We start from the raw sequence: 27862 nt of genomic DNA on the forward strand, positions 1-27862 counted from the left end.
GGCTTCCTGTGGGCAGCAGTTGGCCATTGGCTGCACAGAACACTTGACTAAATGGACATCAGTGTGATCCAGCATGGTTCTTATCTTAAGATCCTTTTATCTGTGTGTGCAGCCCAGGTGTAAGATAGCAAAGAATTTTTTTTTTAGGTGTTATGTGCAGGAAAGTGTTCTCCAGCCTCTGGTGACCCTATGAACGGATGCCTTCCAAAATGTCCTATCTTTGACAGCCCTGCTCACCTCTTGTAAACTCAAGTCTGTGGCTTCCTTAATGGAACTGAGCCATCTCATATTTGGCCTTCCTGTTTCTCTCCTGCTTTTGACTTTCCCTCACATGATTGTCCTTCCCATGAGTCTTGCTTTCTAATGATGTGCCTGCAGTACTACACCTTCAGTTTTGTCATCTTTGCTTCCACACAAAGAAAATAGGAAGTCTTCAATTCATTATATTTTCCCTTTCCATCTGACCCAGGAAATTGTGATTAGCAACTTGGGAACAAGGCAGGATGTTAAGCCACTGTGGTTTTAATAATTTCTTCTGAAGATTCTAAGCTGGTTTATACAAAACTGGAGGCTTACTTATTTGTCTGTTGGTTCAGTTTAAGGGTGGGATGAAGAGCCTCTGTGCACAGTCAAAAAGCTTTCCATATCTTAGCTTGTTAAATATTGTCACAGTCTTTGGAAATAGAAAATGCTTATTGTTATGGTGTTTTAATTGCCCAAAATTTTGCTCTTATTGACTTATTAGCCCTTAATTAGCAAAGACAGTTTTCCTCAAATTCAGCAAGTTTCACCTTAAGAGAAAATCTTAAGAGACGATCCTGAGACCAAAATGCGTTCTTATCCCATAATAAATGATCATTTAAACAAGTCTTAACAGTGAAATGTATTCATTGTTATAAATAAGGCTTGAGCTCCATTAACCCTGAAACACTGTTGTATGAGAGACATTCTCATGATCATTCATTTCATGTTAGGCATTCACAATTTAAAAATGTAAGTTTTGTGTCTTTGCTTTTCCTGAAGATCTTTTTTTTTGGCGGGGGGGGGGTAAAAAAATAATTTCAAAGTTTCCCATCACCATGCAAGATAGGAAGGATTTATGTGCAGGTTCAGAGAAGATAAAGAATCTATGTTACTAGTGGGTGACTTGAAACTTAAGGTAACATTTTGTTTATATTTTTCATTGCTCCAGGATGAAAGCTACAGTGAACTTACACAAGAGGCTCAGAATCTTCATACCAGCTGCTTTATAGCAGGATCATCTGAACCTGTTATTTCCAAAGAGATTCCACGCAAAATGACATGCAGGAGTCCTGAAAACTGGGCAAACAGAGGGTTTGCAAAACAAGCCAGTGAGGAATCATTAGCACCAAGGCCAGAAGATTTGACTGGGATGATGGAAATGACAGATAACATTCAAGGAAACTTGTTATCAACTTCGTGTTTATGTCCAACAGGAAGCGTAACTCAGTCCTGTAAAGAAACATCTGGTACATCAACTTCCATAAGTAGAAAATCCCTGAAAGAAATTCCATGGGAGAATTCGAATAAGATTATCTCAATTCCTGTAAGTGTTCTGGAAGATGAAGAAAGTATTGCATTATTTTCATATAATTTGTTTGAAAAACGAGGACACTGCAGGTTCTGCACTCCATATAACCATTTTGCATCTCTCGAAGGTAATATTTCATATCTTGGGTAACATAATAGAAAAATAAATCAAGGTCAGAAAAGGGCAAGATAAATTGATGGCAAGTAGTTCACAAAGGAACGGTGTTACTGCTCATAGACCTCTGAGGTACTGGGAGTTATGAAATGTAAGTAGCTAGTCCTTAGTTTGCAGATTCACATTTGAAAATGTTACAGCAAAGATTCAGAAGACACAATAAAGTGCCAAGGGTTGCTTTTAATCTTTTTAAAGAAGTTAATTATGTTTTTCATCTGTCACGGTTTGTCAGTCTGTATGTCCAGATTTGACAGAAGCTGATACAGGCTTAAAATATTTCGGATAGTCAATTTAAAAAAACTACTTTTGATAAGTGCAGTGTGCCCAACTGTAGATTGACAGTTATTTCAGTGATGACAGTGAAATAAAATGTTGAATACAAAGACAAATGAATTCCATTTGGGCAATGATAAATATAGCTTGAAAATCAAGAGAGAGTTTCAAAAGATTGCAAATGTAAACATCTGGAAAAATTTCCCTAAAACTGTTGCAGTTTTAAGGTGGAGGGATACATGAAAAATATCTGAGAGTTTGGCTTGCTTTTTGCTTGATACCCTAGTTAGAGACTCCTGGGGTCAAAATAAATCACTGTCAACAGTCCCAAGATTTTGGGGGACTTTTCCATACCCTTGAACAATGATGACTGAAGATGGGATGTCAAATAGATGAATATATGCCATAATGTAGATTTTTTTGTGAAATACTTTCTGATGATTAAGAAAAAGTCCTTCACCTTCTGACTGAGCTCCCCCCCACCCCCGGACACCCGCCGTGCTCTGCAGCTCCGTGAGTCGAATCACCTGCCGTGCCTCGCTGCCACTGCCGCCGCCGCCACCAGACCTGAGGTGCACCACCGAGCCGGGGGCCAGCTGACACCGGTCCCGCAGCCACCGCTGGGTCACCCCAGGCACAGAGGACGTCAGGGCCATGCCAGGCCCGCCGTTGACGGTGCGGAGGAGGGCGCTGCCATCTTGCCGCCAGGCGGGTTTCTGCGCCCCTCCCTGCTCCCCCCCGCCAGCGTCGGTGAGAGCAGGGATGACGGCCAAAGGGCAGTGCCGCCGTTTGTGGCCGTTCGTGGCTGTGCAGGGCTGGACTGATGGGGGACTAGGTCGGTGGGGGGACTTTTAATTTTGTACTGGGGGGGAAATGGGGAGTTTTTGATTGTTTTAAAGTTTTACTGTATTTCAGTCTGCTTTTATGGAGTCATCCCTGGCCATGTCGACGCTTGAGTTTCCTGGGGAGCGCGGGGGCGCCGCCATTGGGGTGGTCATGGGCAATGGACGTTACAGCGGTGGGGGCTTAACGTGTCTGTGTAGAAGAAGGAGGGATAGATGGTTGACACCTATCCCTCCTTCTGGTTTTGCCCCCAGCCAGAGGGTGCCAGGTAGTCTTGTCAACCGCCCCTCGGGCCTGACGGTGCTGCTGCTCAATATCAGGTCGGTCCACAATAAATCTTCCCTCATCCATGACTTGATTGTGGATGAGGGGGCCGACCAGGCTTGCATAACGGAGACCTGGGCGGGAGAGGGGGAGGATGTCGCCCTCTCTCAAATGTGCCCACCTGGGTATCTGGTTCAGCACTGTTCACGCCTGGAGGGGAGGGGAGGGGAGGGGAGGGGGGTTGCTTTGGTTTACCGAGCCTCCATTTCCCTCACTGGACTTTCGGTCCCTTCGAGGCCAGGGCTGGAGTGCCTCTACTTGGTGTTGGGCAACCGAGACAGATTGGGGATTCTGTTGGTGTACCGTGCACCCTTCTGCCCAACAGTCTCCCTGCCTGAGTTGACGGAGATTGTCTCAGACCTGGTGTTGAGGACCCCCAGGATGTTGGTCCTGGGGGACTTCAATCTCCATGCCGAGACTGGTCTGACTGGGGCGGCTCAGGACTTCATAGCCTCCATGACAGCCATGGGGCTGTCTCAACATGTCACCAGCCCGATCCATGAACGTGGACACACTCTGGACCTGGTTTTCTCGACGGGGCAGGAAGAGGGTGGTCTGAGGGTGAGGAATTTATGTCTGACACCCCTGTCATGGTCAGATCACTTCCTGGTGAGGTTTGTGCTCGAGAGCAGCCTCTCCCTCTGTAAGGGTGCGGACCTGATTCTGTGGGTCCGCCCCCAGAGCTGGATGGATCCGGATGGATTCCTGAAGGCCCTGGGGGAGTTTCCGGCTGACAAGACTGGTGCTCCTGTTGAGGCTCTGGTCAAACTGTGGAACAGGGAGATGACCAGGGCTGTTGACACGATCGCTTCTAAGCGTCCTCTCCCGCCGGGCAGAGCGCACTCTTCCCCTTGGTACGCACCTGAATTGCGGGCGATAAAGCAGGCTGGGAGACGGCTAGAGCATAGGTGGAGGAGATCACGGGATGAATCTGACCGAACACACTTAAGAGCCCATTATCGGGCATATGCTGTGGCGGTGAGGACGGTGAAAAAGAAATTCTTCTCCGTTTCCATTGCCTCCTCAAAATGCCATCCGGCGGAGCTTTTTTGAGTGGTACAAGGCCTGGTTCATCCTGGCCCTAAGAAGGATCTGGTTCCACCCTCGAAGACCCGCGGTGACAACTTTGCCAAGCATTTCAGGGAGAAAATCGCTCAGATTTGTCATGAGCTAGACTCTACTAGTGATTCAGAGGACTCTGGGGAGATACCAATGCCGCCGTCTGGTCCAAAATTAATTGATGAATTGCAGTTATTGCGTCCTGATGATGTGGACAAGGTGCTTGGATGAGTACGTCCCACCACTTGCCTATTGGACCCTTGCACGTTTTGGTTAAGAAATAACGCCAAGCACGGGATAGGGATCTGGATCTTGGAAGTGGTTAACGCTTCTCTGAGGGAGGGTCGGGTACCTGCCCCTTTAAAGGAGGCGGTAGTCCGACAGTCCTGAAGAAAGCGTCACTGGATCCAGAGATGGCCACTAATTATAGACCAGTGGCCAACATCCCGTTTCTGGGCAAGGTGTTGGAGCGGGTGGTGGCAGGACAACTCCAAGCACTCTTGGATGAAACTGATTATCTGGACCCATTTCAGTCTGGCTTCAGACCCGGGTACGGTACTGAATCTGCCTTGGTCGCCCTGTACGGTGACCTGTACAAGGAGAAGGACAGGAGGAGTGTGTCCCTGTTGGTTCTCCTGGACCTCTCAGCGGCTTTCGATACCATCGACCATGGTATCCTTCTGGATAGGCTTGCGGGATTGGGGGTCGGAGGCACTGCTTTGCAGTGGTTCTGCTCCTATCTCAACGGCCGATTCCAGAAGGTGATGCTGGGGGACTATGGCTCTGCGCCATGGCAGTTATGCCATGGAGTACCGCAGGAGTCCATTTTGTCCCCTTTGCTGTTTAACATCTACATGAAACCGCTGGGAGAGGTCATCAGGAGGTGTGGGCTGCGGAGTCATCAGTACGCTGATGATACCCAGTTCTACCTCTCGTTTTCCACCAATCCAGGTGAGGCAGTGGCTGTACTGAACCGGTGCCTGGCCGAGGTAATGGGCTGGATGAGGGCCAATAAACTGAAGCTCAATCCAGACAAGACAGAGGTCCTGTTGGCTGGCGGATTGGGCTTCGGTGAGGGTAAATTGAACCTAGTCCTGAATGGGGTTGCACTCCCTCTTAGGGACAAGGTCCGCAGCTTGGGAATGCTCCTCGACCCAGAGCTTTCACTGGAAGCTCAGGTGACAGCGGTGGCGAGGAGCGCTTTCTTTCAGCTTCGGCTGATCCATCAGCTGCGCCCCTACCTGGAGTACGACTGCCTCGCGACAGTGACACATGCACTGGTGACTTCCCGCCTTGACTTCTGTAACGCGCTCCAAGTGGGGCTGCCCTTAAAGACAGTCCGGACACTTCAATTGGTTCAAAATAGAGCTGCCAGGCTGCTGACGGGGACTGGGCGTTATGTTCACATGACTCCAGTCCTCTGTCAGCTTCACTGGCTTCCCATTGAAGTCCGGGCCCAATTCAAGGTGTTGATGATGACCTATAAAGCCCTAAACGGCTTGGGTCCTGGTTACCTGAAGGAGCGCTTACGTCTATATATGCCCACCCGCCCACCCCCTGAGATCAGCGGGAGAGGCCCTTCTCTGGGAACCCTCCGTGAAGGAAATTAGGAGGGTAAGTACTCGGAGGAGGGCTTTCTCTGCGGTGGCGCCCATTCTATGGAATGCGCTCGCCAGAGAGGCCTGCCTGGTGCTGTCGTTATTTGTTTTTCGGTGCCAGGCAAAGACCTTTTTATTCAAATGTCATTTTAATTGTTAATGGTATTTATTTATTTTATTCGTGGGCCAGGGCGACTTATTTTATACTGTTAACTTGTTTTATATTGTTAATTTATAGTATTTTTATTGATTTATTTGTAAGCCGCCCCGAGGCTTCAGTGAATGGGGAGGCATAGAAATTTTCTAAATAAATAAATAAAAATCTTCTCACTTGGGAGAGGATTTTTCTCTAGTTCATAAGCAGGCCCTGTCAGGATTATTTGTCATCTTCAGTAGGACATGGCTTGCCTTACTGGCTTGGTCCATTTGGTCTCATTCTACTTTGCAAGCACTGTCCTGTAGTATATTTAGTGGTTAAGGCCCTGGATTAATTAGAAACTGGGGACTGTCTGGTCCATTCCATGCTTAAAATGTTTATGGTAAAAGAAGTGGATAATGCTGTCAGCAGCAGCATGTTGCCCTTTATGTGAATTGACTTGCTAGTTTACATCATAGCTCTAAATGTATTCTCACTTTGTCTCATTAAGAAAAAGGAAGAGACCCCCTCCCTTCCCATTAAATGTTATAGATCTTTCCCAAGTTTCTTATGATTGGCAGCTGTTCGTACATAACATGTGGAGGGCATTGTACTTGAATAAATCGTCCCTTGGCCTATCTCTTTTGTTCATGCTTTTCAGATAGTTACTCTTCTTTTCAAGTAATCTTCTAGTTGGTATCATACTCCATTTTCTTTGGGGGCGGCGGCATAACATGTGTGAATTAATAGCTTCATTTTAAATGGCAGTATCTCAGACTTTGAACCAGAAAGTGGGCAAGTTTATTATAGTCTTACAAACCAAGTTTAGAATCTGTGAATAACCAATGCAGGCTCAGTTTGAAGGGCTGAAATCCTAGAGAAGAAAATTGACACATTTTCGATAGCAATCTGCAGGTGGACACACAAGATCATTAGTCTTTGCCCTTCATAGTGTCGCTGAAACCATCCCAGAAAAATAACAAATGATATGATTGAAGGCTAACAGTAAGGAAGCATCATATAGCAAATCCCCAGGCTTCAGAAGGGATTGTACTTGTGTCCATCAAATTGATTCTTCTCCCTCGTGTGATTTTACTTTCCACCAAAGTAATTTCTAGTTACAGCAACAGTTAGTTATGCAAGAAGAAATTAGTCCACTGCAAATAAAATGCAATGGGTTTGTGCCTTTCTTAACAGCTAAAGGTTACTCCCTCAAGCTATTAAATAGTCTGCTATGAATAGGACATTTATGCAGTTTTAGAATGGGATTGTATTGTGGCAGTAGCTACTCTGAACTGTCAGATTCTTAGGACACTTTTTGGACAGTTAAAGGCCTTGCTGTACAGAATATACAATTTTATTGTAATGTCTCCTGACTTTCCAAATCCATTTCTCCTTTGATGGGTTTTTGTATGCAGACAAGTGCAGGCATCAGAGTTCTGACTCTAAGGGCAACAGAAATACTTCCTACCTGCTCCTAGGTAAGGAGTAGGCAGTCCAGGGCCCTTCAGATGTTTTGAACTACAACCCCTGTCACTCCCACTCAGCCTGGCCAACATTCAGGGATTAAGAGAGTTGCCCAAAAAGTCTGCAGGGCATAGGGTTGCCTGTCCCATCAAGCTCCATATGCACCCTTTCTCTAGCTTCATGGCTTTATTAGAAACATAGTTGAAGTCCATGAATGAACTGGCCATATAGCAAAGAATCAGTGCACATACATGAAATGTCTAAGGGGTCAGACCAGACAATGGCAACGAAGTTTGAATTCTTTGTTGGGGAGAAACTTGATATGTGAAGACTGAGAAGATGAATGGAAATGCAACAAGAACAGCAGGCCGTAGTCCTAGGAATATATGTAATTCAAAATACAAGGCCAGTTTTGGTGGCCTTATGTATATCATTCTCCTTCAGCCTTTGATTTGTTCCTCCAAATTATAAGTATAAAACTGTACAAGAAATGAAAAAAATGCTTTAAAGTAATTGGCAAGCTGGAAGGTTTTACAGAAATCATTATGCATTAATGTGCAGAAAAGTGTCACCATCCACACTCACGTAACTAAGGTCCAGTCCAACTAGCCCACCATGAGGTTGGCAGTGGGAGAGCAGCAATGGCCCAATGCACACTCCACCCTGGCAGAGCAAAGGGAACAATGAAAATGAGTAGAGCTCACCTAAAGGGAAAGTCAAAAAAGACAAGTTCATTTGTTTACTTAGACTTTCAAACCCCTTTTGGCAAAGTCCCTCATATATTATTTCAGAACAAACTTAGCAACCTTAGCAATTCTTTAATCAGCTACTGATCCATAGGAAAGCTCTTCCTATGGTTAAAGAACAGGAACAGGAAGCAGAGAGTAGGAATAAACTGACATTACTCACAATGGAAGATTGTAGGAAGTGGGATTCCCACGCCCCCCCCAATCTGTTTTGGAACCAAAAATTTTAATTTGTTCATAAATGACCTGGCATTGGGCCAAACAATGAACTAAGCATGTTTGTTAATGATGGCAAATTATTTAGGGTGATTAAAACAAGAAACAATTGTGAAGAGCTCCAAAAGGATCTCTTCAAACTGTGGCAATGAGTATCAAAGTGGCAAATGCATTTCAGTGTAAGCAAGTGTAAACATGATGCACATCGGAGTAAAAAATCCCAATATATACTCTGATAAGATCTCAGCTGACAGTGGATAGCTTGATAAACATGTCAACCCAGTGTGCAGCTACTGAGAAAAATGGAATTTCTATGTTGGGGTCATTAGAATAAGAATTAGAAATAAAATGGCCAAATATTATAATGCACATCCATTGTGCAGTGCACTTTAGGATGATATTGTAGAGCTGGAAAAGATGCAGGGAAGAGGTATCAAAACAATCAAGGATGTGGAGCAACTCCTCTGAAAGGAAAGGTTACAACAACAAAAGTTACAAACTAAGATCATGGCACCCAGTCCCTCACTTACTGGCAAATAGATGGGGAAGAAATGGAGGTTGTGACAGATTTTATTTTCCTGGGCTCCAAGATCACTGCAGACGGGGATTGCAGCCAAGAAATTAAAAGACGCTTGCTCCTTGGGAGGAAAGCAATGGCAAATCTAGAGAGCATGCTAAAAAGCAGAGACATCACCCTGCCAACAAAAGTGCGTTTAGTCAAGGCTATGGTTTTCCCAGTTGCAATGTATGGCTGTGAAAGCTGGACCATAAGGAAGGCTGAGCACCAAAGAATTGAGGCCTTTGAATTGTGGTACTGGAGAAGACTCCTGCGAGTCCCTTGGACTGCAAGGCGATCAAACTGTTCAGTCCTAGAGGAGATCAACCCTGACTGCTCTTGAGAAGACCAGATGCTGAAGATGAAACTCAAGTACTTTGGCCACCTAACGAGAAGGAAGGACTCCCTGGAGAAGAGCCTAATGCTGGGAACAATAGATGGCAAAAGAAGAAGGGCACGGCAGAGAATGAGGTGGCTAGATGGAGTCACTGAAGCAGTTGGCGTAAGCTTAGGTGGACTCCGGCGGATGGCGGAGGACAGGAAGGCCTGGAGGAATGTTGTCCATTGGGTTGCGATGGGTCGGAAATGACTTCGCAACTGACAACAACAAGAAAAGTTCACAGAGGATAAGACCGTCAATGGCTACTAGTCCAGTATCAGAGGCAGGTTGTCTCTGATACACCAATTGCCAATTTGCATAAACACAAAGGCACTGTTCCATTAATGTCAGTATCTGAACATTTTCCAGCTTTTTTCCGAACACTTAAGTGCTCAGGAATGTGCTAAGTGTGAGCCAGCCCATTTTTGGAAACATAGAACTTTGACAGCTCTCAAAGCTCAGGTTTCCTTTTAAAATGCCCCCCACCACCACCCTGGACTAACCCTAGTGAGTGTCTTTTGACTGTGTCATATGCATATACATATGTGTATGGCACTTTAAAAAAATAAACCTGGATAGCCATGCCAAAAACTCCATTTAAAAGGAAACCTGAAGTTTGACATCTAGCTGACAAAATTATTTGTACCTCTCAATGGGCTAGTTTGCACATTTCCCCCTTCCCAAATCCTTAGACTCTCAGTGGGTCCAACAGCCCCTGGTACTTGCCATAGGTTGTCAGGGTGGCTGGTTGCCCACAGACAAGCTACCCTGTGGGAAGTTGTCCAGGTTCATACAACATGATAACCCAACCTCGCTAGTTACCTACAATGGATTGCCATGTCATGTAGATCAAATCAGGCAGTCCCACTTCCTCAAATCTACCTGTAGAAATGGCACAATGTTTGTTACTTCACATGTGTTGTTAGTCTGTCCATAACTGTAACAAATTGTGCAGGGGTGTATATTTTGCAGGTCTTGCTGCTGATATCATAGCATCTGAAGAAAATGAAGACATTCCAGAAATAGGGTGTGGTAAGATGACAAGGATGAGCTGTATGCCAAATGAGCTGTATGTTTAGCAACTTCTCTGTATGGAGAAGTTGCTAAACAGTCTGGGAGGGACCCCAAGAGGGAGGCATGGAAGAGTGATAGCTGTGGAGTGGTATCGAAATGAAAATAACAACAACAGCTGAAAGCCCATGTTGTAAGGACAGAAAACAAGACAAACTTGGTTTCCTGGAGCTTGGGGAAGCTTCAGAACTAGAAGGTATATTTATTGAGCTGGCCATGGGGCATAGTGAAAGTTTTAACATCTGTCTTGCTTCCCCCAGGCTTCCCCCAGTCCAAAGCCAAGCTGAGAAATATTTAGCTCTCTTACAGACTGTAGAGATGCTAAATTATCTCTGAAAGATTTAACAGTGAAGTGATTAATGGCCTATTTACAGCCTAAAAGGGGGAGTGGGGAGCAATAGTTCTTTGCATGTGTAAAAGCCTTCCTCCTTGCTTACCTGGATGACATTCTTGTTCACAACAGGCCACCCATACACGCTGTAGTTTACCAGGTTGCCCTATCTCTTTTCCCATTCCCTTGTGTCTCAGAGCAAGAGGAAAGGGTAGTACAGAAACAGCCTCTCACCAGTGTTTTGCATCAAAGGACTTCTGCAGTGGCAACTTGGAGTGAAGAAGTCTCCGCTAATCCCCTCATGTACATGACTAGTAAAAATGCTCAAACAACTCTTAATGAAATTGATTTGCTAACTACTTAGTAAACTTTAAGGACCTGCATGCTTGCAATGTTTTATTCATGTTTTAATAGACTTCTCTATTATTAAGTTCAAATATTTTTAATTAAGAAAGAAGTGTAGCCCTGTGGGTAATATTGCAACCAAGTAGATAGCTGGTAATTAAACTTTTCCGCACGTATAACTAAATTTAAACAATTCTGAATAAATCATTTGAACCTAGGAGAATGCAAATGTCATTACGTGCATCTCTAAACTGGGGGAAATGGACTTTTATAACAGGTTTTGTCAATCCATCGAATGTTTTAAGAGCTTAATAAAAATACTTCTTATCATAAAGAGAGGATATACAGAAAGACAAGATAAGCTTTTAATTGCCAGCTGAAGTGTTGCATTTAGAAGAACCTTGGGAGCTATGCAAAATTATGTTTTGCATGTAGAAAAACACTTTGAGAATGAAATGAACTTCAGTTTGAGTTCCAGTTTTGGAAATCCCCATTTGAATATCACCCAAGATACAGCTCAACAACCAGGACTGGCAGGCATCAGGTAGGCTTGTCATATTCGCAAGATCAAATGTGAATATTGTGAATGATTTTGAACACCAAACCCATGCTTGGAGTTGAAAGAGACAGTGAGACAGTGTCTCTGAGACAGTGCCACATTATAACCCAGAGCCTTAGGGAAACCTAAATAATAATCAGCATTACTCACCTACTTTTGTGTACAAGTAACAACAAAGCTGCAGCTAAAACCTTTGATTGCAGCCTATTTGCTAGCTGTCCCTTTCATTGTTGCCTCCACATATATACACAGTCATGGCATTTTACCAAGAAAAGAAACATTTGGTTGTTTTTTCCAAAATGCTAATGTTTACAACAGATTTTGACAAAACGTGTGGCATGCTTTTATCCAACACAAAGCATCTGCCAAAATCTCAACATTCAGTTATCATACTTTCCACTAGCCTTTGCTGTTTGAAGAAAGCATCTCTGGAACAAATATGGGTGAAGACAGCCATAAAATGTTAAGCCTGGTCGTGGTAGGAATGCAGCATCCTTCATTGAAACATGCATTTTCTCTCCTGAGGTGGGTTCCCAAAACAGAACTAGTTCTGCAAGTTTCATGTTTCATCAGTGATATCACTAATAGACACACATTTCCCCCTGTTTTAAATGTCACATTCCTTCGCAAATTTTTGTAAAGCCGGAGGCAAGCATATATGTGCCTCCTTTCTAAGAATGAATGGATACATGGTGAGAAGGAGAAAGGGACCCCCACCTAGAGCACAAGAAGCTGGTACAGCAAAAGAAATGACTATTCAGCATTTGATTTGCTGGTATAAATGCCTGTAAATTGCAAACTGGGTTTACCGCACCCTGCTTGCATATCCTTTACAATGTGATGCATGCCTTCATTCTTTAATTCCCTTCATTTATATTAGAGATTGCTATGCTACAGTAAATGGGCTGAGTGATATAGTATGTCATCTTGGAAGCAGAGGGCCTCAGCAATGCATAGAGAGTGATTTATTCAACCAATGTTTTTCAAGCCTTAAGACTCGTCCTCAGGGGCAACTTTAAAAGCTGAATTTATGTGTAATCTATTAACATCTCACTAATGACACAATGGTGAAAACATCATAAAATGAGCATTGATATTACATATAAAATAATACTGCATAATTGAACAAATGAAGGAAGTTAAGATTTTTACAACGCAACTTAATCCCTTTCTCTTGAAAGTACATGATCAGAGATGCTGGATTTATAATAAAATAGGATACCTTTCATCAAATAAACATTAGAGACACACACACACACACAGGGAGAGAGAGATGTTCTATTAAGGATGGGGAGAATATTTAAAATGAGGTTCTTCACAATGCAAGCAACCCTGCTCAAATGAGTAAAACAAGCATAACCCAAAATCTTTTGAGTTAACATTTTCTAAAATATTGCTCTTGACCTCCCCGATTTATAGATGGATACTGTGCGGCTTCCCAGCCCCCATGATGTCTGGTTGTAGACAACAAGCCACTCCTTGCCAGGAAGCTGCACATTTTCCAGCTGCACATGGTGAGGTTAGAGTGAGACCCCATTCGAAGACTCTCACATGGGAGAGTTTCTTTGACTATGTGTTACTGCTACCTCCCCATTCCTTTTCCTCAAGGTATATAGAAGACTTTTAAAGTACAGTCCTTTATTTGAGCTTGACAGGTTTTTTGTAATGCAGGGTGTTTCATAAGGTGTTTCCCAAGTAGCATCAAAGACACATTCTTCCATTTGTAGAAGTACTGCTTGCCTATGTGAAGAGTTGATTCAGAGCTGAAGACCTTCTCCTCCCCTTTTCTCCCAAACTTGATTCCATCCTCAGGGAAGCCTCTCTGTTTGTTGGCCAGATTGGAGGAATCCTGGTTGTTACCTAACACCACTCACTCACTAACAAATTCACACCCCTCTTTCTCAGACCTTACCTGCTCTTTGGTGTCTCCCACCAACTTTAGGCAGTTTGGGTCTCAGTTATCTGACATACCCCACTTACTAATCTTGATATATCCATGCCATACTCAAACGCCTTTCCTTCCCTGTCTGGTTCACATTCTGAGTCTGAATTTCTAACATGCTGCATTTTGAAAGAACCAGGTCCCAACTCTACAGTACATTTTTACACCAGGGTGAGAGAGGAGGCTGCATCAGTAAACACACCCACGGATTTCAAACACTTCAAAAACCCTGAGCACTTTCAAAGCATACAAGAAGGCAGTGCTAAACAATGGTCTTTCACACTTATTTAATGCTTCTTATAAACAAAGTCTCTTTGGTGTTGAGTTAAATCTTGCCAGACTAATCTAATTTCATTTTTTGACAGAGTAACATCCCTAATGCACCGTGAGAATGCTGTGGACATGGCCTATCTTGACTTTGCCAAAGCTTTTGACATAGTGCCTCACAACGTCCTGATTAGTATACTAGCAAAAGTGGGTTAGATAGAACCAGGGCTTTTTTTGTCATAGAACGTACTGGAACAGCGTTCCGGCACCTTTTTTTGATGGATTTTTCCAAGTGATTGTGAATTGCCCTGTTGGGCGTAGTAGGTCGGTGGCAAAAATCATTAACATAGTGCCTGCGGGCTGCTTGTGTTTCGGCGCTGCTTGTGAGGGCGCTGCTCAGCTTGGGACGCTGCTTGGATTGGGATTGGTCGTGTGGTTGCGCGCTGAGTGCTTACTGCCGGCAGCGACCATTATGTTTATGTGTGCGTAGAGTGAGTGGCCACGTGCAAAAGGTAAATAAGTTCTTTATTTCAAAAAAAGTTGGTGAATTGAAAATCTTTTTTAGTGTAAAAGTGTGACCCCAAGATGTGAGTTCTGGCCCTTTTTTTTTTTTTTTTTTTACAAAAAAAGCACTGGATAGAACAACTATTAGGTGAATCCACAATTGGCTACAAAATTGGACTCAGAGAGTGCTCATCAGTGGCACCTTCTCAAACTGGGGAGAGGTAACAAGTGGGGTGCCACTGGATTCTGTGCTGGGCCCAGTGCTCTTCAACATTTTTCTTGAAGTACAGGGAACAATGATCAGATTTGCAGATGACACAAAACTAGGTGGAATAGCTAATGCCCTGGAAAGATGGAAATAAAATCCAAGGTGATCTTGATAGATTGGAGCACTAGGCTGAAAACAACAGAGTGAAATTCAGTATGGACAATGCCAAGCCCTGCACCTAGAAAGAAAAAAACAAAATGCATCAGTACAAGACGGGGAATAATCAGCCCAACAATCCTGCAAGTGAGAAGGATCTTGGAATTGTTATATATGACTTACGTCCATTGTAGGAAAAACAATGGAAAGGCTCATAATAGAGAGAGATCTAGTGATGCTAGATAGGGAAGGGAGGCTGACAGCCACACAACACGGCTTCCTCAAAAACAGGTCCTGCCAGACAAACCTTGTGGAATTCTATGACAAGGTTTCGAGATGGCTAGATGGAGGGGATGCAGTGGATGTGGTATACCTGGATTTCAGCAAGGCCTTTGACAATGTGCCCCATGATATCCTGGTGGAGAAACTGAGGAGTTTTGGGATACACCAAAGCACTGTCCGGTGGATTAGGGCATGGTTGACTGACCGAAAGCAGAAGGTAACCATTAGTGGGGAATCATCAGGATGGCGGCCAGTGACAAGTGGGGTTCCCCAGGGCTCTGTCCTGGGGCCGATCCTGTTTAATCTTTTCATAAATGGCATGGAAGAAGGGCTGAACAATCTGATCAAATTCGCAGATGATACTAAAACTGCAGCAGTGGCCACAACTGAGGAGCAGGTACTCCAGATCCAAAAGGATCTGGACAAACTATGGAAGTGGGCAGGAGACAACAGGATGGCATTCAATGTGGATAAGTGCAAGGTCTTGCACTTGGAGCATAGGAATAGGTGCCATAAGTATAGGATAGGTGACAAGTGGCTGGAGAGCAGCACTTGTGAAAGGGACCTCGGGGTGCTGGTTGACTGCAGGCTAAACATGAGTCAGCAGCGGTCAAGAGGGCGAACGCCACCCTTGGTTGCATAGCCAGAAGTGTGGCTTCTAGATCGAGAGAGGTATTACTACCACTCTATATGACTCTGAGGCGCCCGCAACTGGAATATTGTGCTCAGTTTTGGACCCCTCATTACAGAAAGGATATAGCCAGGTTAGAGTCAGTGCAGTGTAGGGCCGGTTTGCAGGGGATGGGGTTTGAGGCGAGACTGAAGGAACTGGGTCTCTTCAGCCTGGAAAAGAGACTCAGAGGGGATATGTTGGCGACATACAGGTATGTGAGGGGATGTCACATGGAGATGGGTAGAGACCTGTTCTCCCCTGCAGAGGAAGGCAGGACATGCTCCAACGGAGCAAAGCTCAAGGAACCCAGGTTCCATTTGGATACCAGGAATCACTTCCTGACAGTCAGGACCCTGAGGGTGTGGAATGGGCTCCCATGGGGGGTAGTTCAGGCCCCTTCAGTGAGGGTATTCAAAGATAGGCTGGATATGCACATGGTGAGAATGTTGTGAGCGGAGCTGACTGGAGCTGGGGGTCAGACTAGATGGCCTGGGAGACCCCCTCTGACTCGCTCTGTTTTTATGTTTCTATATATCATAAGCTAACTATGAGCCAATAATGTGACATAGCTGCAAAAAAACCCAAATGCTATTTTAGGCTGCATTAATAGAAGTATCACTTCCAAATCATGTGAAGTACTAGTTCCTCTATACCCTGCAGTAGTCAGGACATATCGGGAGTATTGTGCCCAGTTCTGGACACAACAGTTTAAGAAAGATGCAGACAAGCTGGAAAGGGTTCAGGGAAGGGCAACAAGGATGATTCAGGGATTGGAGGCAAAATCCTATGAGGAGAGATTGACAGAACTGACCATGTTCTCTCATGAAGAGAAGCCTTGAGAAGACTGAGATGAAATGATAGCACTCTACAAGTAATTGAAAGGCTGTCACAAAGAAGAGGGACAAGATCTCTTTTCGATCATTCTAGAATGCAGGACACAGAATAATGGGCTCAAGTTACAGGAAAGCAAATTCCAGCTAGGTATCAAGAAACGTTTCCTCACTGTCAGAGCAATATTGCAATAGAACCAAGTACCTATTTGGTTGCATTGTTTCCCATACTAGAGGCATTCAAGAGGCAACTCTGAGTGGGATGGTGTAACTTGGTGTCCTACCCTAGTTGGGAGTGTGGCCATGATTCATTCAAAGAATAACCAAAACCATTTTCTCCACCATGTCAGTAACTCTAGGGACCAAGCTAAGAAATATTTCCATACCACTCATATGTAATAATAACAAGAACAACAACACTCCTAACAGGCTCATATTCAGCAACTAAAAAAGTCAGAAATACTGCTTACAAAAAAGAGAAGTGGGGTTAGACTTTTAGAAACAATATTTAGGTTAACCTTATAGTTGAAGTACAGAGAGAACAAAAGCAATTCCTGGGCATGGAAGTAAGATTTATCATTTACCAAGTCAGTGGCACCATGTGTGAAGCCAATAATTGCAAATAATTGCGCCCCACTTATGGAATGCGCTCCCCAGAGAGGTCTGCCTGGCGCCGTCGTTATTTGTTTTTCAGCACCAGGCCAAGACCTTTTTATTTAAATGATATTTTAATGGTTGATTTTATTTATTGGTTTTAATATATTGAGCCAGGATGTTTCCAGATTTTATATGTATGTTATATGTATTTATTTATGATGTTGGAAGCTGTCCCAAGGCTTATGTGAATGGGACGGCATACAAAAATTCCAAATAAATAAATAAATTCCAAATAAATTAACCAATCTTTTATGATCATTGGAGGTCTCCTCTTACATGGGTTGTATGGAAAACTGTATTGAAGAACTACGTGTTTCTTGAGCTGTGCACTTTGTGCTAGAGTCACCTGGAATTACTGCTCCAAGGAAGCACACATTTCGCCTCTGCTTGTAGCATACATAGGTCAGGTTTGCCTAGGTTAATTGGGGAGGAGGGGCAGGAGGATAAAGAGGTGGATGCCCAGTTCTATTTTACACTATGGAATTGGAATAACTTGGATGTCCCCCAACTTGGAAGTTCTGTGAAATGTGATGGATCCCCACCTCCACTCCTCCTTGTTGTAGAGAGGGACTTGACTCCTTACATGGAGAGATGCTCCATTACTGTTCTGTAACCAGTTAAGTTTCAGTAAAAGAACTGCACTTGTTGAGTTTCATTTTGTCTACTGAAAGGGAAGAGAAGAGAAAGTGACTAGTGCATGACACTTGCACAGGCTAGATTGTGTGGCTCAGAAGTGTCTTTAATGATGCCAGAGCAGCTGAACCATTCTCTAATTTCTCAATGGCAGAAGACCCAAATCAGTAAAAAGTGGCATCTTAAAATGCCCTTTAGCCAAACTAGCATCACTTCCCGAACAGATTTGCTTGAGAAGCAGCACTGCCCATGACAAAAGCAAAGGCTCCCGTGTCGCATTCAACTGGCTGGCACTCCCCTTTTCAGCAAAGTATGAGACGCCTCTTGGGATGGGGGAGAGGATGCCACAAGGTAATGGACCCTTATCAGCTGGGTGAGTGATAGTCTGACCCCACGTCGAAGTTAGCTATTGGAAGGCCAAATTCAAGAACTGAAGCAGGCAGCACTATTCCTTCAGACACCTTTTTTGGTGTCTATCCCTCAACATTTACTCAAATAATTATATTTTCTTATTGGCAGCTGGGATTGTTTCAGAATGAAGTAGGGACCACTACCTTCTGCCACCTTGATTTCCCATGAATGCCTCTGGGCAGGTTAGTTGTTCCTTGTGCCAATCTATGCCCACCGAATGCCCCTATTTTATGGTTAAGCTCAAGAATATTTTAAATATTTCAGATGTACTCACAGGCTGAAAAGCTTGCCTACTCCTGTTCCAGAAAGATTAATGATTTTCAAAAGTACTTAATTGTACAATTATTTTGAAGGCAGAAAATATGCAACACATTATTAGTGTATTGTCCACTTTATTCCCAGATGGTAGAAATGCCCAGCTTCATTCAGGTCTAGGTCTTCAAAAAGAAGTATTGCACCGGAGAAGACCGATAAGGTGTATATCTCACAAAAGAAAAAGCTCAGAGCCTTGAGATACACACACACCAAAAGTCAAAAGCATACCCAGAATAATATGCTGCTGCCTTTGCTCCTGTTCTTCCAAATCAACATTGGAACTATTTCTTGGCCACTTCAACTCTCTCTTGGATAGCCTACAATGGACATATATCCCCCACCCCCTGCCCTCCTTTTGGACAATTATATTCATTATTTAAATTCCAGGATTGTGATTAAGTCTTGAGTGCACATTGCTATTTATGATCAAAGAGTTTCACAGTATGAGCTAACGTTTGGACTCTAAAAAAACAGAGAATGCATAAGGAGCACTTCCCCATCCCCCAGTTCCTCCAACCTACTCGTTTCCACAGTATAATGGAACACTAATTATTGGCTCTACATGTATATGCATCAGAGAACATTGCAGTCCGACCCAAGTGTGGGATGATGAGCTTTGTACAGCTAGAGGAAAAATGCAGGGCAGCAGGAGGGAGGGCTTATTGAAAGAACTTTCATAATTGACTCTTAGGTTGAGTAAATGAGCCGGGCTTATTTGAATTGTCAAACACATGTCAGTGAAAACTGATAAGGGCTTGAGTAGACACCCACTTAAAAAAATAAATTGCATAGCCAAATGCTTCAAAATAAAATGTGTGTTTTTTCAAGGAAGGCTTGAAAATGTTGTCTAAGTTTGTAAAGGTACCTAAAACATTATGGGTGACACTAACACCCAGGTAATAAATCAATACCACCCATTACCTAAAAAAAGAGGCACATGTTGTGGACTGCAAATGGAGTAGTGTTATTCAGGCAATTGTGGGGGCAGCAAATTTATTTTAAAGGTCTTTTCCAAAGGAATAGCAATTGGCCAGTAACACGAATAAGACACAGTGTTCTGAGGAGTGGGGCGTGTAGAGGGATGTATGACTTGGTATCATTATGTCTGTGTCCTGGAGAGGAACAGTGCTACTGGAAGGGGAGCTTCTAGAATAGACTTCTGTAGAGCTTTGGAGCAGTTTAAAAGTCTTGCCCTAGACGTCCTCATGCATATGCAAAGGGCTGCGTGCTGCTGCGCAGTAAAACTCTGCATGAAGGCGGGCTACTGGAGTGGAGCCAACAAGGCGGCCCGACTTGTGCAAGTATGATGTGCATAGCAGAGCCCTTCTGAGGGGGTATGTATCATGAGGCTCTCTGGGAGTTTTGGCCTGCAACTGCCAGCATCCATTACCATTGGCTATGCTGGTGAGGGCTGATGGCAGCTGTAGGCCAACACATTTGCAAGAACACAGCTTGTTCACCCCTGCTCTAGAACACTGAAATAGGATGAAATGGAATCTGTGTGTGCCTGCAAATCCCAGAAAACATTTTTTGAGAGGGCTGCAGTGTATCCATGCATAGAGCTTCTAAGTATTAAAACAACAGTTCTTCCATGCATGACACTGCAGATAATGGCAAAACAATATATGTATCTCTATGTATGTAGAAGTTTTTGCTTGTCTCTTCTCTTCTCTTCTCTTCTCTTCTCTTCTCTTCTCTTCTCTTCTCTTCTCTGTAGGGCTCCCTTTTCTAAGAAAATATGCTCCATAGTCATTTTAATCATTAGATTTGCAATAGGGAACAATAACTGCTTTCTTCTCAGCATGAGAGGAAATCAGAGATGAACAGCAGTGGTTTAATGCTTACCCAAGTGGCACTGCAATAAATGTGTAAGGGAAGCATTTGTTTGCTGAAGTTAGTGTGGGCATGGACAACAGCTACTCATTCAGAAGACACGTCTGATCACGCCTTTCATTAAAGTTGGCGATGATATTCTCTCGATTGCACACGTCTGGTAATTACTGACTTAGAAACAGTCATTACAGTTGTTAGTGACTGATCTGCAACCTCAAAACTTAAAGTGTTAAGATTAACACATAGGTACCATATCAAGGCAATTGTATTAAATAGCTGTATTGCTTTTTTCAAAGAGAGGAACATAGGAAAAGGCCTATGTAGTCCACCAACAATCACCATCCTGTTTCCCATGGAGTCCATCACACCCCTCAAAGCTACCCACAAGCAGGTACCCGTTGTTTCTCCAGAAGCTGAGGCCTACTGCCTCTGAACAAATGTGACCCTCTGTCCTTCTTTACAGAAGACACTGCCCTCCTTGAAGGGGTGCTCAAGGACAATCCCGCCTCTGAACTAAGGTAGCCATGTGTCTCTTTTTAGAGAAGACACTGCTCATTGTGAATTGCTGACAGAGGACAACCCTCTATTTTCATTACATCCTCTCTCTGAAGACTGCCCATTCCAAGCCCACTATAAGGATAAAGATCCATCAGAGGGAAGCACTGGGGCAGCAGACTGGACCAAAGGCAGGCATGCAGGTCACTTGATCCCAGTCTTCCATGCTATGGTGAGATGTGCTATATTTCTGTTTAAATTACAATAATCATTTCTGAATGCATGCTCATACATACAAATTTGCCTGTGCACATTTTATGCAAATCACCTTTTGGGATTATGTGTATATTTTAGCAATTCACAGGTTGCCACCCTACTAAACCTGGACGATATAAAATAAGGCATTAGATTGCTTCTAGCACAAGCTTCTGATTTTAAATGGGAGTAATTGCCCCATCATTCTTACGAAATGACATCCTGGAAGCCAGCCTCTTTTTCAAATGATTTAAAAAGTGTTTAGTGAGGATCTAATTATTAGAAGATGCATAGAATAACACCAAATGATATTTTAAAACAAACCAATTGGGGAGGTAAGAATTTGTAATGGAGAAACAGCAAGTGGGAAAGATGTTTAAATCCTTCCCCATCTGCAGTTTTTCTCGTACATATTGTGCCAGTCGTTTTCTTCCTCTGGATTGTTGACATGAGTTTTGAACCCTATGGAAAGAAAATCAGTTCTACAGGGGTGACCTGGAATATAGAAGTTGTGGATAAAAAGAAGTTATGCAGGTCTTCCAGCCGCTACTTTTTCATTTCAAATTACTGCCTTTCAGAGTTGCTCTTCCTAAATAAAGCATGCCAGGGCCATCTTCCATAGATTCCCCACTATGTGCATTTAGCCATCCAATATATTTGTGCTTGTACTAATAAAGAGGACAGTAACTTTCTAGAATTCCATTTTTTAATATCCGTGCCTTATGACAGTGCCTGGCTTTGTGTGTGTGTGTGTGCGCGCGCGCGCTTTTTGCAGCTTTCCTAATAAACATTTAGAAATGCGGACAAGGGGGGAGGTCTTGTTTTGTTGTTTTCAGATGTCAGTTTTGGCCTTCAAGTGCCTTGATATTTTGTCTAAAATATTTTTCAAGGCTTAAATAGATTTGGGAATAACTGTCAGAGAAGTAATATGAAAGGATGGAACTCTGGGCAAGCAGTCATGGATTCTCTCCTTGTATGAACTTGAAGGAAGGTTATCTTCAGTTTATATTTCAATAGTATTAGACACCACCACAGTTTACCAAGATAGTGAGCTTAATTGTAAAAGAAATGATCTGAAAGTAATTTGAAAAATTGGTCAATATTATAGTTGGGTGTCCTAGAAGACCTCTTGGACCACCTGGTGTCTTTGAATAATTGGTCACAAGGGCTTTCCTTGCAAGCAGGTTGGTTGTGCTGTGGCGTTTGAAGTGTGCTATTTTTCCTTTAATGAACACATAAGTTATTGCCAAAATGATGAAATGTCTTAAGTATGTAAGCTTATAGAAGGACAGTTCCATGAAACTAACTACTCAGAGAAAATGTTACATGCATATATGTTACACTGGGAGTCCACAATGTGTGTATGTTTGGCTCTGTGCTATAGGAACATAGTAAGTGACCATGTACTGAGACAAGTGTTGCTCCATTTGATCCAGCATAGTGTACCCTCACTGGTAGTGGCTGTCTGTGACCTCAGACAGAGGTCTTTTCAACGGGACATCCCAGAGATGAGCAGCACAGCCTGATGCGGGTTGACTCAAAAGCAAGTGCTATTACATTTAATGGGGTTTACTTCAGGGTTCATGGGTATAAGATTGCAACCTGAACCTGGGGCCTTATGCATGTCGGACTTCCAAAATTAGTCCCAGGAGAGGGTGAAGCCTCCTTTCTGGTTCAAACCTGGAGGTCCTTTCAAGGTACAGTAATTGCCACACAAAAATACCAACAGGAAGCTTTATTATTAACTGCATGCAGGTGGTTAATACTATCAAGGGATAATAACGAAGAATTGTAATCTAACACTGTTTATATGCTTTGGCACACCTTCTTTACCATGTTTGGTTAACAGTTTAACTACAGATATGACCTACTTCTTTTGCTTATTTTGGGTGACAAATATATTTGCCTTCTTGTCTTGGAACATAAGGAATATATACATTGTTGCTTTGGAAAACAAGGAAATTGACATTTTTTACAGGCATCTCATGACTACCAACAAGCAGGCTTCCAAACTCTCTTCTTATCTATGGGTCACAATGACTATGTACATTCTTTAACATTTTCTCTGTTGAACACAAATTCTCTTGTTAAACTTTTCCTCAGCACATAAAAGCAGGCATTCTCAGTGTGTGATATGGTATATGATTCTCCATGCTTTCCTATGGTCTCAAAGTAAGTATGAAAGCTGGATAGGTCCATCTTTTGAGTGCAGCTTAAGAGATATGTGAATAAGCAAAACTTGAGCTCACACAAGTTCTGTAATTCCATTTTGATGCTCCTTCTGACTCAAGTACATATCCCCTAAATTTTGTTATGTTTATACAAAAATCCATATGTATTTCCATGCATATTTTTACAACCATGGTCATCTTTGAAATGTACATTTTCTTCTCCCATTGTTAAAACATATTTGTGCACATGTTTCATATTTATTTTTCAAATGTATATATGCTGTCAAAGACATTTTTTTCTGTTCCACAAATCAAAGAAATAGTATAGATTTCAGCCGCATATTGAGTCCATGTTCTGTCTGAAAGGTGCCAAATGAATACATTCTGATCAAAAAACAAGCTAAAATGATTTTTAATTAATTTTGCTGCTCTGGTTTTGTTGAAATTACTGGATTTTAGCAACAGCTGTTTGATGGCCCTCCAATTATGGAAAGCTCTCCACACCAAGGTCTACCTGTCACCAGCATTGTTATCTTTCTGGGATAAGACTTTCTTTTGCTTCCAAACATTTGACAATGCATTTGACAATTCAATGAGGCATCTACCTCTGTTGTTTTATCGGCTCTAGCATCTTACTGTAAATGTGTTTCAGTTGTTTTAAATCATTTTAATTTTTTAATGATAAAGATTTTATATTGTGTTTTTATGAACTTGATTTTGTGACTTGTAATTTTTGTGAGCCATTCAGACAGCTCTGGCTATTAAATTAAGTGGAATGTTTTTTTTTTTTTAAAGAATACAGTCTAGTTCACTTAAATGGCTTTTCTTTTCTGTTATACAGTAATAATAAAGACTTCATGGAGACTTTATTCACCTTCCTAAAGCTGCAGAACAGAAAGCTAAGCCCTTGGAATGCAATATACAGCGTCAAAGCAGGCCTTGTGTTGGAAGGAACACCATTCCTGTTCGCTCCTGTAAGAATCTCTGTGTGGTTTTTTCATATTCTTTTTTACAACTCCTGTTTCATTTCAATTTCATTCATAGGAATATGACTGCAGAAATTACCAACCAGATAATGTGAGTGCTTCCGAACTTGAAATGTTGGCTAGTATGAAACGGCAACAGAATGAGGAGTTGGAAGATAATGGACCTTCACGTGATTTGAGTGCATCACAAATTGATAACTGCAACATCAGCATCAGCACAAGCAGTGATGACACAACAACGTGGAATTCATGTCTCCCTGTGGTGAGGCCAAATGTACCATCTGTATTGTTTAAATGGTTTGCTTGTATAATCTTCAATTACTCTGAGGCCATTTCAAGATTTGTGCTGGCTTGGATGTTGCTGCTGCTGCTGTTGCTTAAAAACAATCCTAAATGTTTTAAAGCTTGAAAAGATTTAAAAACCAGAGATGTTAACATACTTACCTCATACCTTTGAGTTTCCCCAGGGCTCTACCTTCAAGTAATGTCCACCTAGTGACAGTCACATGTGGGTGAACATTCTAGTCAAGAATGATCTAAAACCTAGAAGTGGCAATTAGCATTTCAAGTAGACTCCAAATGCTCATTATATTTATTACAAACAATATTTATTTATTTAATGGCTTATAAATGAATCATTTCATTAGCAACAGCTCTGAGAAAGGTGTACAAACTAAAATAATCTAAAAACATAAGAACATACATTAGATCATAATATATTACAGGGCTGTGTAAAGGTACTCAATAATAATAAATACTAATAATAATATATAATAGAAGGATAAAACCAAATCATACCATGCCAATGACCAATAGGATACAAACCAGTATAAAATCCAACTAATATATCAGTTATTTGAAAGTTTAACTGTATTTAGCCACAAGTATTTTATGGCTTCTATGGAAATCTGGACCTGTAAGGAAATCTTTTTTCATAGCTTTTGGGGATTTTTGCAGAGCTTTTTAACTTGAAACCGAAATTCCATTAAAATGCCATTTCACACAAATGAACCATGTAAACCCCAGCAGCTATTCCATGGGAGTTGGCTTTAGCTGCCCTACAGTTCCTAAACTGGTGTTTGAAATAGTTTTGTTTTTATGTAGAAAGAGGATATAAGTTCTATGCAATGTCACACTGATTATCACTGGCAATTAAATTATTTGCTTGCTCACAACACCTCTGGAAAAAGCATGCCTGAAAAGCTAGCTTCCTCAAGCTGTTCTTTCACAAAGCTTCATTTGTTTGTTTAGTAAACTGCCTTCCTCCAGAACCATGAAGGCTGATTAACTCCATTATTCTTTTCCAAAAGTAGCCAGCAAAAATGCTGGTTCTGCCAGTGTTTACATTTTTTTCCGAATGCAGAGCTGTTGATTCAGAGTTCTCTCAATTACATTTGCAGAACAGCCCTATGATAGGAGCCAAGCCTCACATTCATAAAGCCATTGGATTTATTTCTATGGCCAAGGGATTCATCTTACAGAGAGAAAAGTGGCCAGGAGGTGGAGGAGGGCTTCTGAACAGTGGGGGCTGGTGATCCTTTTCATCAGAGAAGTGGCTCTGGTTCATGTGAATCCCTTCAGTACTCTTGATTTGGTGTGTGCATTTAAGGTGTAAATCAGAGGTTGAAGACAACTGAAGCCAAGGGAAAGGCAATCCTAAGATTGGAAATTCATGTTGCCACTCTTCCCACATAAACGTGAGAAAAGTCAGTATCTCAAGTAAGGAGGAACAAGTAGGGTGAAAAGAGGAAGCCAAGGCAGAGAAAGCTGGGTGGGCCAAGAGGAAGGGAGCTGAGTTTACTCTAACGCTAAGAGTGGTGCTTTCCCTTCCCCGCCATTTCTGCTGCCAGGCAAGTCATTCAAGACTCTGTTTATGCTGTTGCACATGGGATCCTGGGGCTTCATACTTGATGAACTGAGCGGCAGCAAAAGAAAGTAAGGAAGAGGGGAAACCCTGCCCAAACCGATCTACTTTCGCCCCCAACCATAACCATTTCTTCTCTGCAGCCAAGCCAGTTTCAGGTTCGCAGCATTAGGAGAGGTCTCCTTCCTCTGGCCACAGAGCTCTAATGTTTCAGGACTCTGGGTGTAATTGAGTGCAGGAATAGCCCATTTGAGGGTAGTGCTGCACACAGTTTATTATTAATTTATTTAATAGATTAATATGCCACTGACCATTTTTAAACTACTGCTGGGAGGTTGAAGAAAATTAAACTGCATTAAAACACAGCTAAATGCACAATAATTGCTAAAACATGTATATGCAACAGTAATGACATGAAAACCAATACAGCAATACAATTACAAGCCAAGAGTCAGGGCAGGGCCACACTCTCATTTAGGGAAGGCCTGATTAAAGAGACAGGCCTTCAGTTGATGCTTAAAGCCTTCTCCTGAGGGTACCTCCTGAATATCAGAGGGAAGAGCATTCTGTGAGGTAAGGGTCACCACAGAGAAGACTGGTTTCCTGTTTCTTGCAAGATGGCAATGTACCAGGCCATGGAACAACCAGCAAGGCTTCCTCTGATGATCTTAATGGACACCCAGGTCTGTCCTGAGCAAGGCGATCTGCCAGTAACCCAGTCCTAAGCTGTTCGAAGCATGTATGTTTTAAGTAAGTATACATCTTATTCAATACCGACCTGTGTCATCATTAAGAGCATCTACTTGGCACAGTAGCTACTAAGTGGCCGGCGCAGTTGCTTCAACACTGGTGTACATGGCCGAGCTCTCCAGTCAGCATCTTGGCTGCTGTATTCTGCACTCCCTGCAGCTTCTGGAGAAAATACCAAGTGCATTCCAGTAATATAAACATGAGATTACAATGCATGAACTATAATGGTCAGGCTGTCCCTGTCCAAAAAAAGCCTCTAATGACAATGATGAATCCAGAAGCACCCCCACACTGAGCAATGGCAATCCCGTCTACTGCAGACAAGCAATACTGCAATCTGTATTTGTATGATGCTGAGTGATTTATCCTCACAGTGCCTCACCAAATTTGCATGATGCTGAGTGATATATCCTCACAGTGCCTCACCAAACCATCATAGCAGGCCTTCAAGAAGGCCAACCCAGAGTTACTGTAATAGATGGCCATGAACCTTGAACTACCTGGTAAGCTCTACTGGACAACTCCTTGAGGCTGCAATAGAGGCCTTCTTGAATGGGCTCACCATTGCACAGTATGTGCAGTTATGTGCTCTTACAAGCTTATGGATGGCTTCACAATAACTTTTATATCACTTATACGTTGGCCATCTCCCAGCCCATTGCTTGGAACTCACCAGAGAACCAAAGATCACTTCTGACTCCACAGCACCAGAGGAGGTCCTTGGGAGCTATCATGTCAACAACCCATTGTGTTTCACAACTCCATAATACAAGCAGAGCCTCAACAGGCTCTGGCTTCTGGAAATTCCCCCAGCCAAGTAAGGTATCTGTCAGATTCCATATGATGGATGACCCATAAGATGGTGATGATTCCATAAGATGGTGACCCATCTTAATGATTCACTCACTCCAGCTGGGGCAGACTCTTTGTTCGCCCAAATTTTACCAGACAGTATGACAGGACAACTTCCAGACCCATCCGCCTTATGCACAGAGACAAAG

General features: G+C 42.8%; 1 protein-coding gene across 4 annotated transcripts in view; it reads left to right on the forward strand.

Annotated features, from left to right (window-relative positions):
* Window positions 1-27862, forward strand: part of CFAP20DC (CFAP20 domain containing) — a 203446-nt gene that overhangs the window by 129597 nt on the left and 45987 nt on the right. For all 4 annotated transcript variants that reach the window (XM_044452102.1, XM_044452103.1, XM_044452105.1 and 1 more), the window contains 2 exons: window positions 1193-1567; window positions 24306-24509. In XM_044452102.1, the coding sequence (XP_044308037.1) occupies window positions 1193-1567; window positions 24306-24509 (579 nt within the window). The remainder of the gene's footprint in view (window positions 1-1192; window positions 1568-24305; window positions 24510-27862) is intronic.

Source organism: Varanus komodoensis, unplaced genomic scaffold (genome assembly GCF_004798865.1).
Source record: "Varanus komodoensis strain SLA01 unplaced genomic scaffold, ASM479886v1 scaffold6_4, whole genome shotgun sequence".
In the NCBI taxonomy this organism is placed as follows: domain Eukaryota; kingdom Metazoa; phylum Chordata; class Lepidosauria; order Squamata; family Varanidae; genus Varanus; species Varanus komodoensis.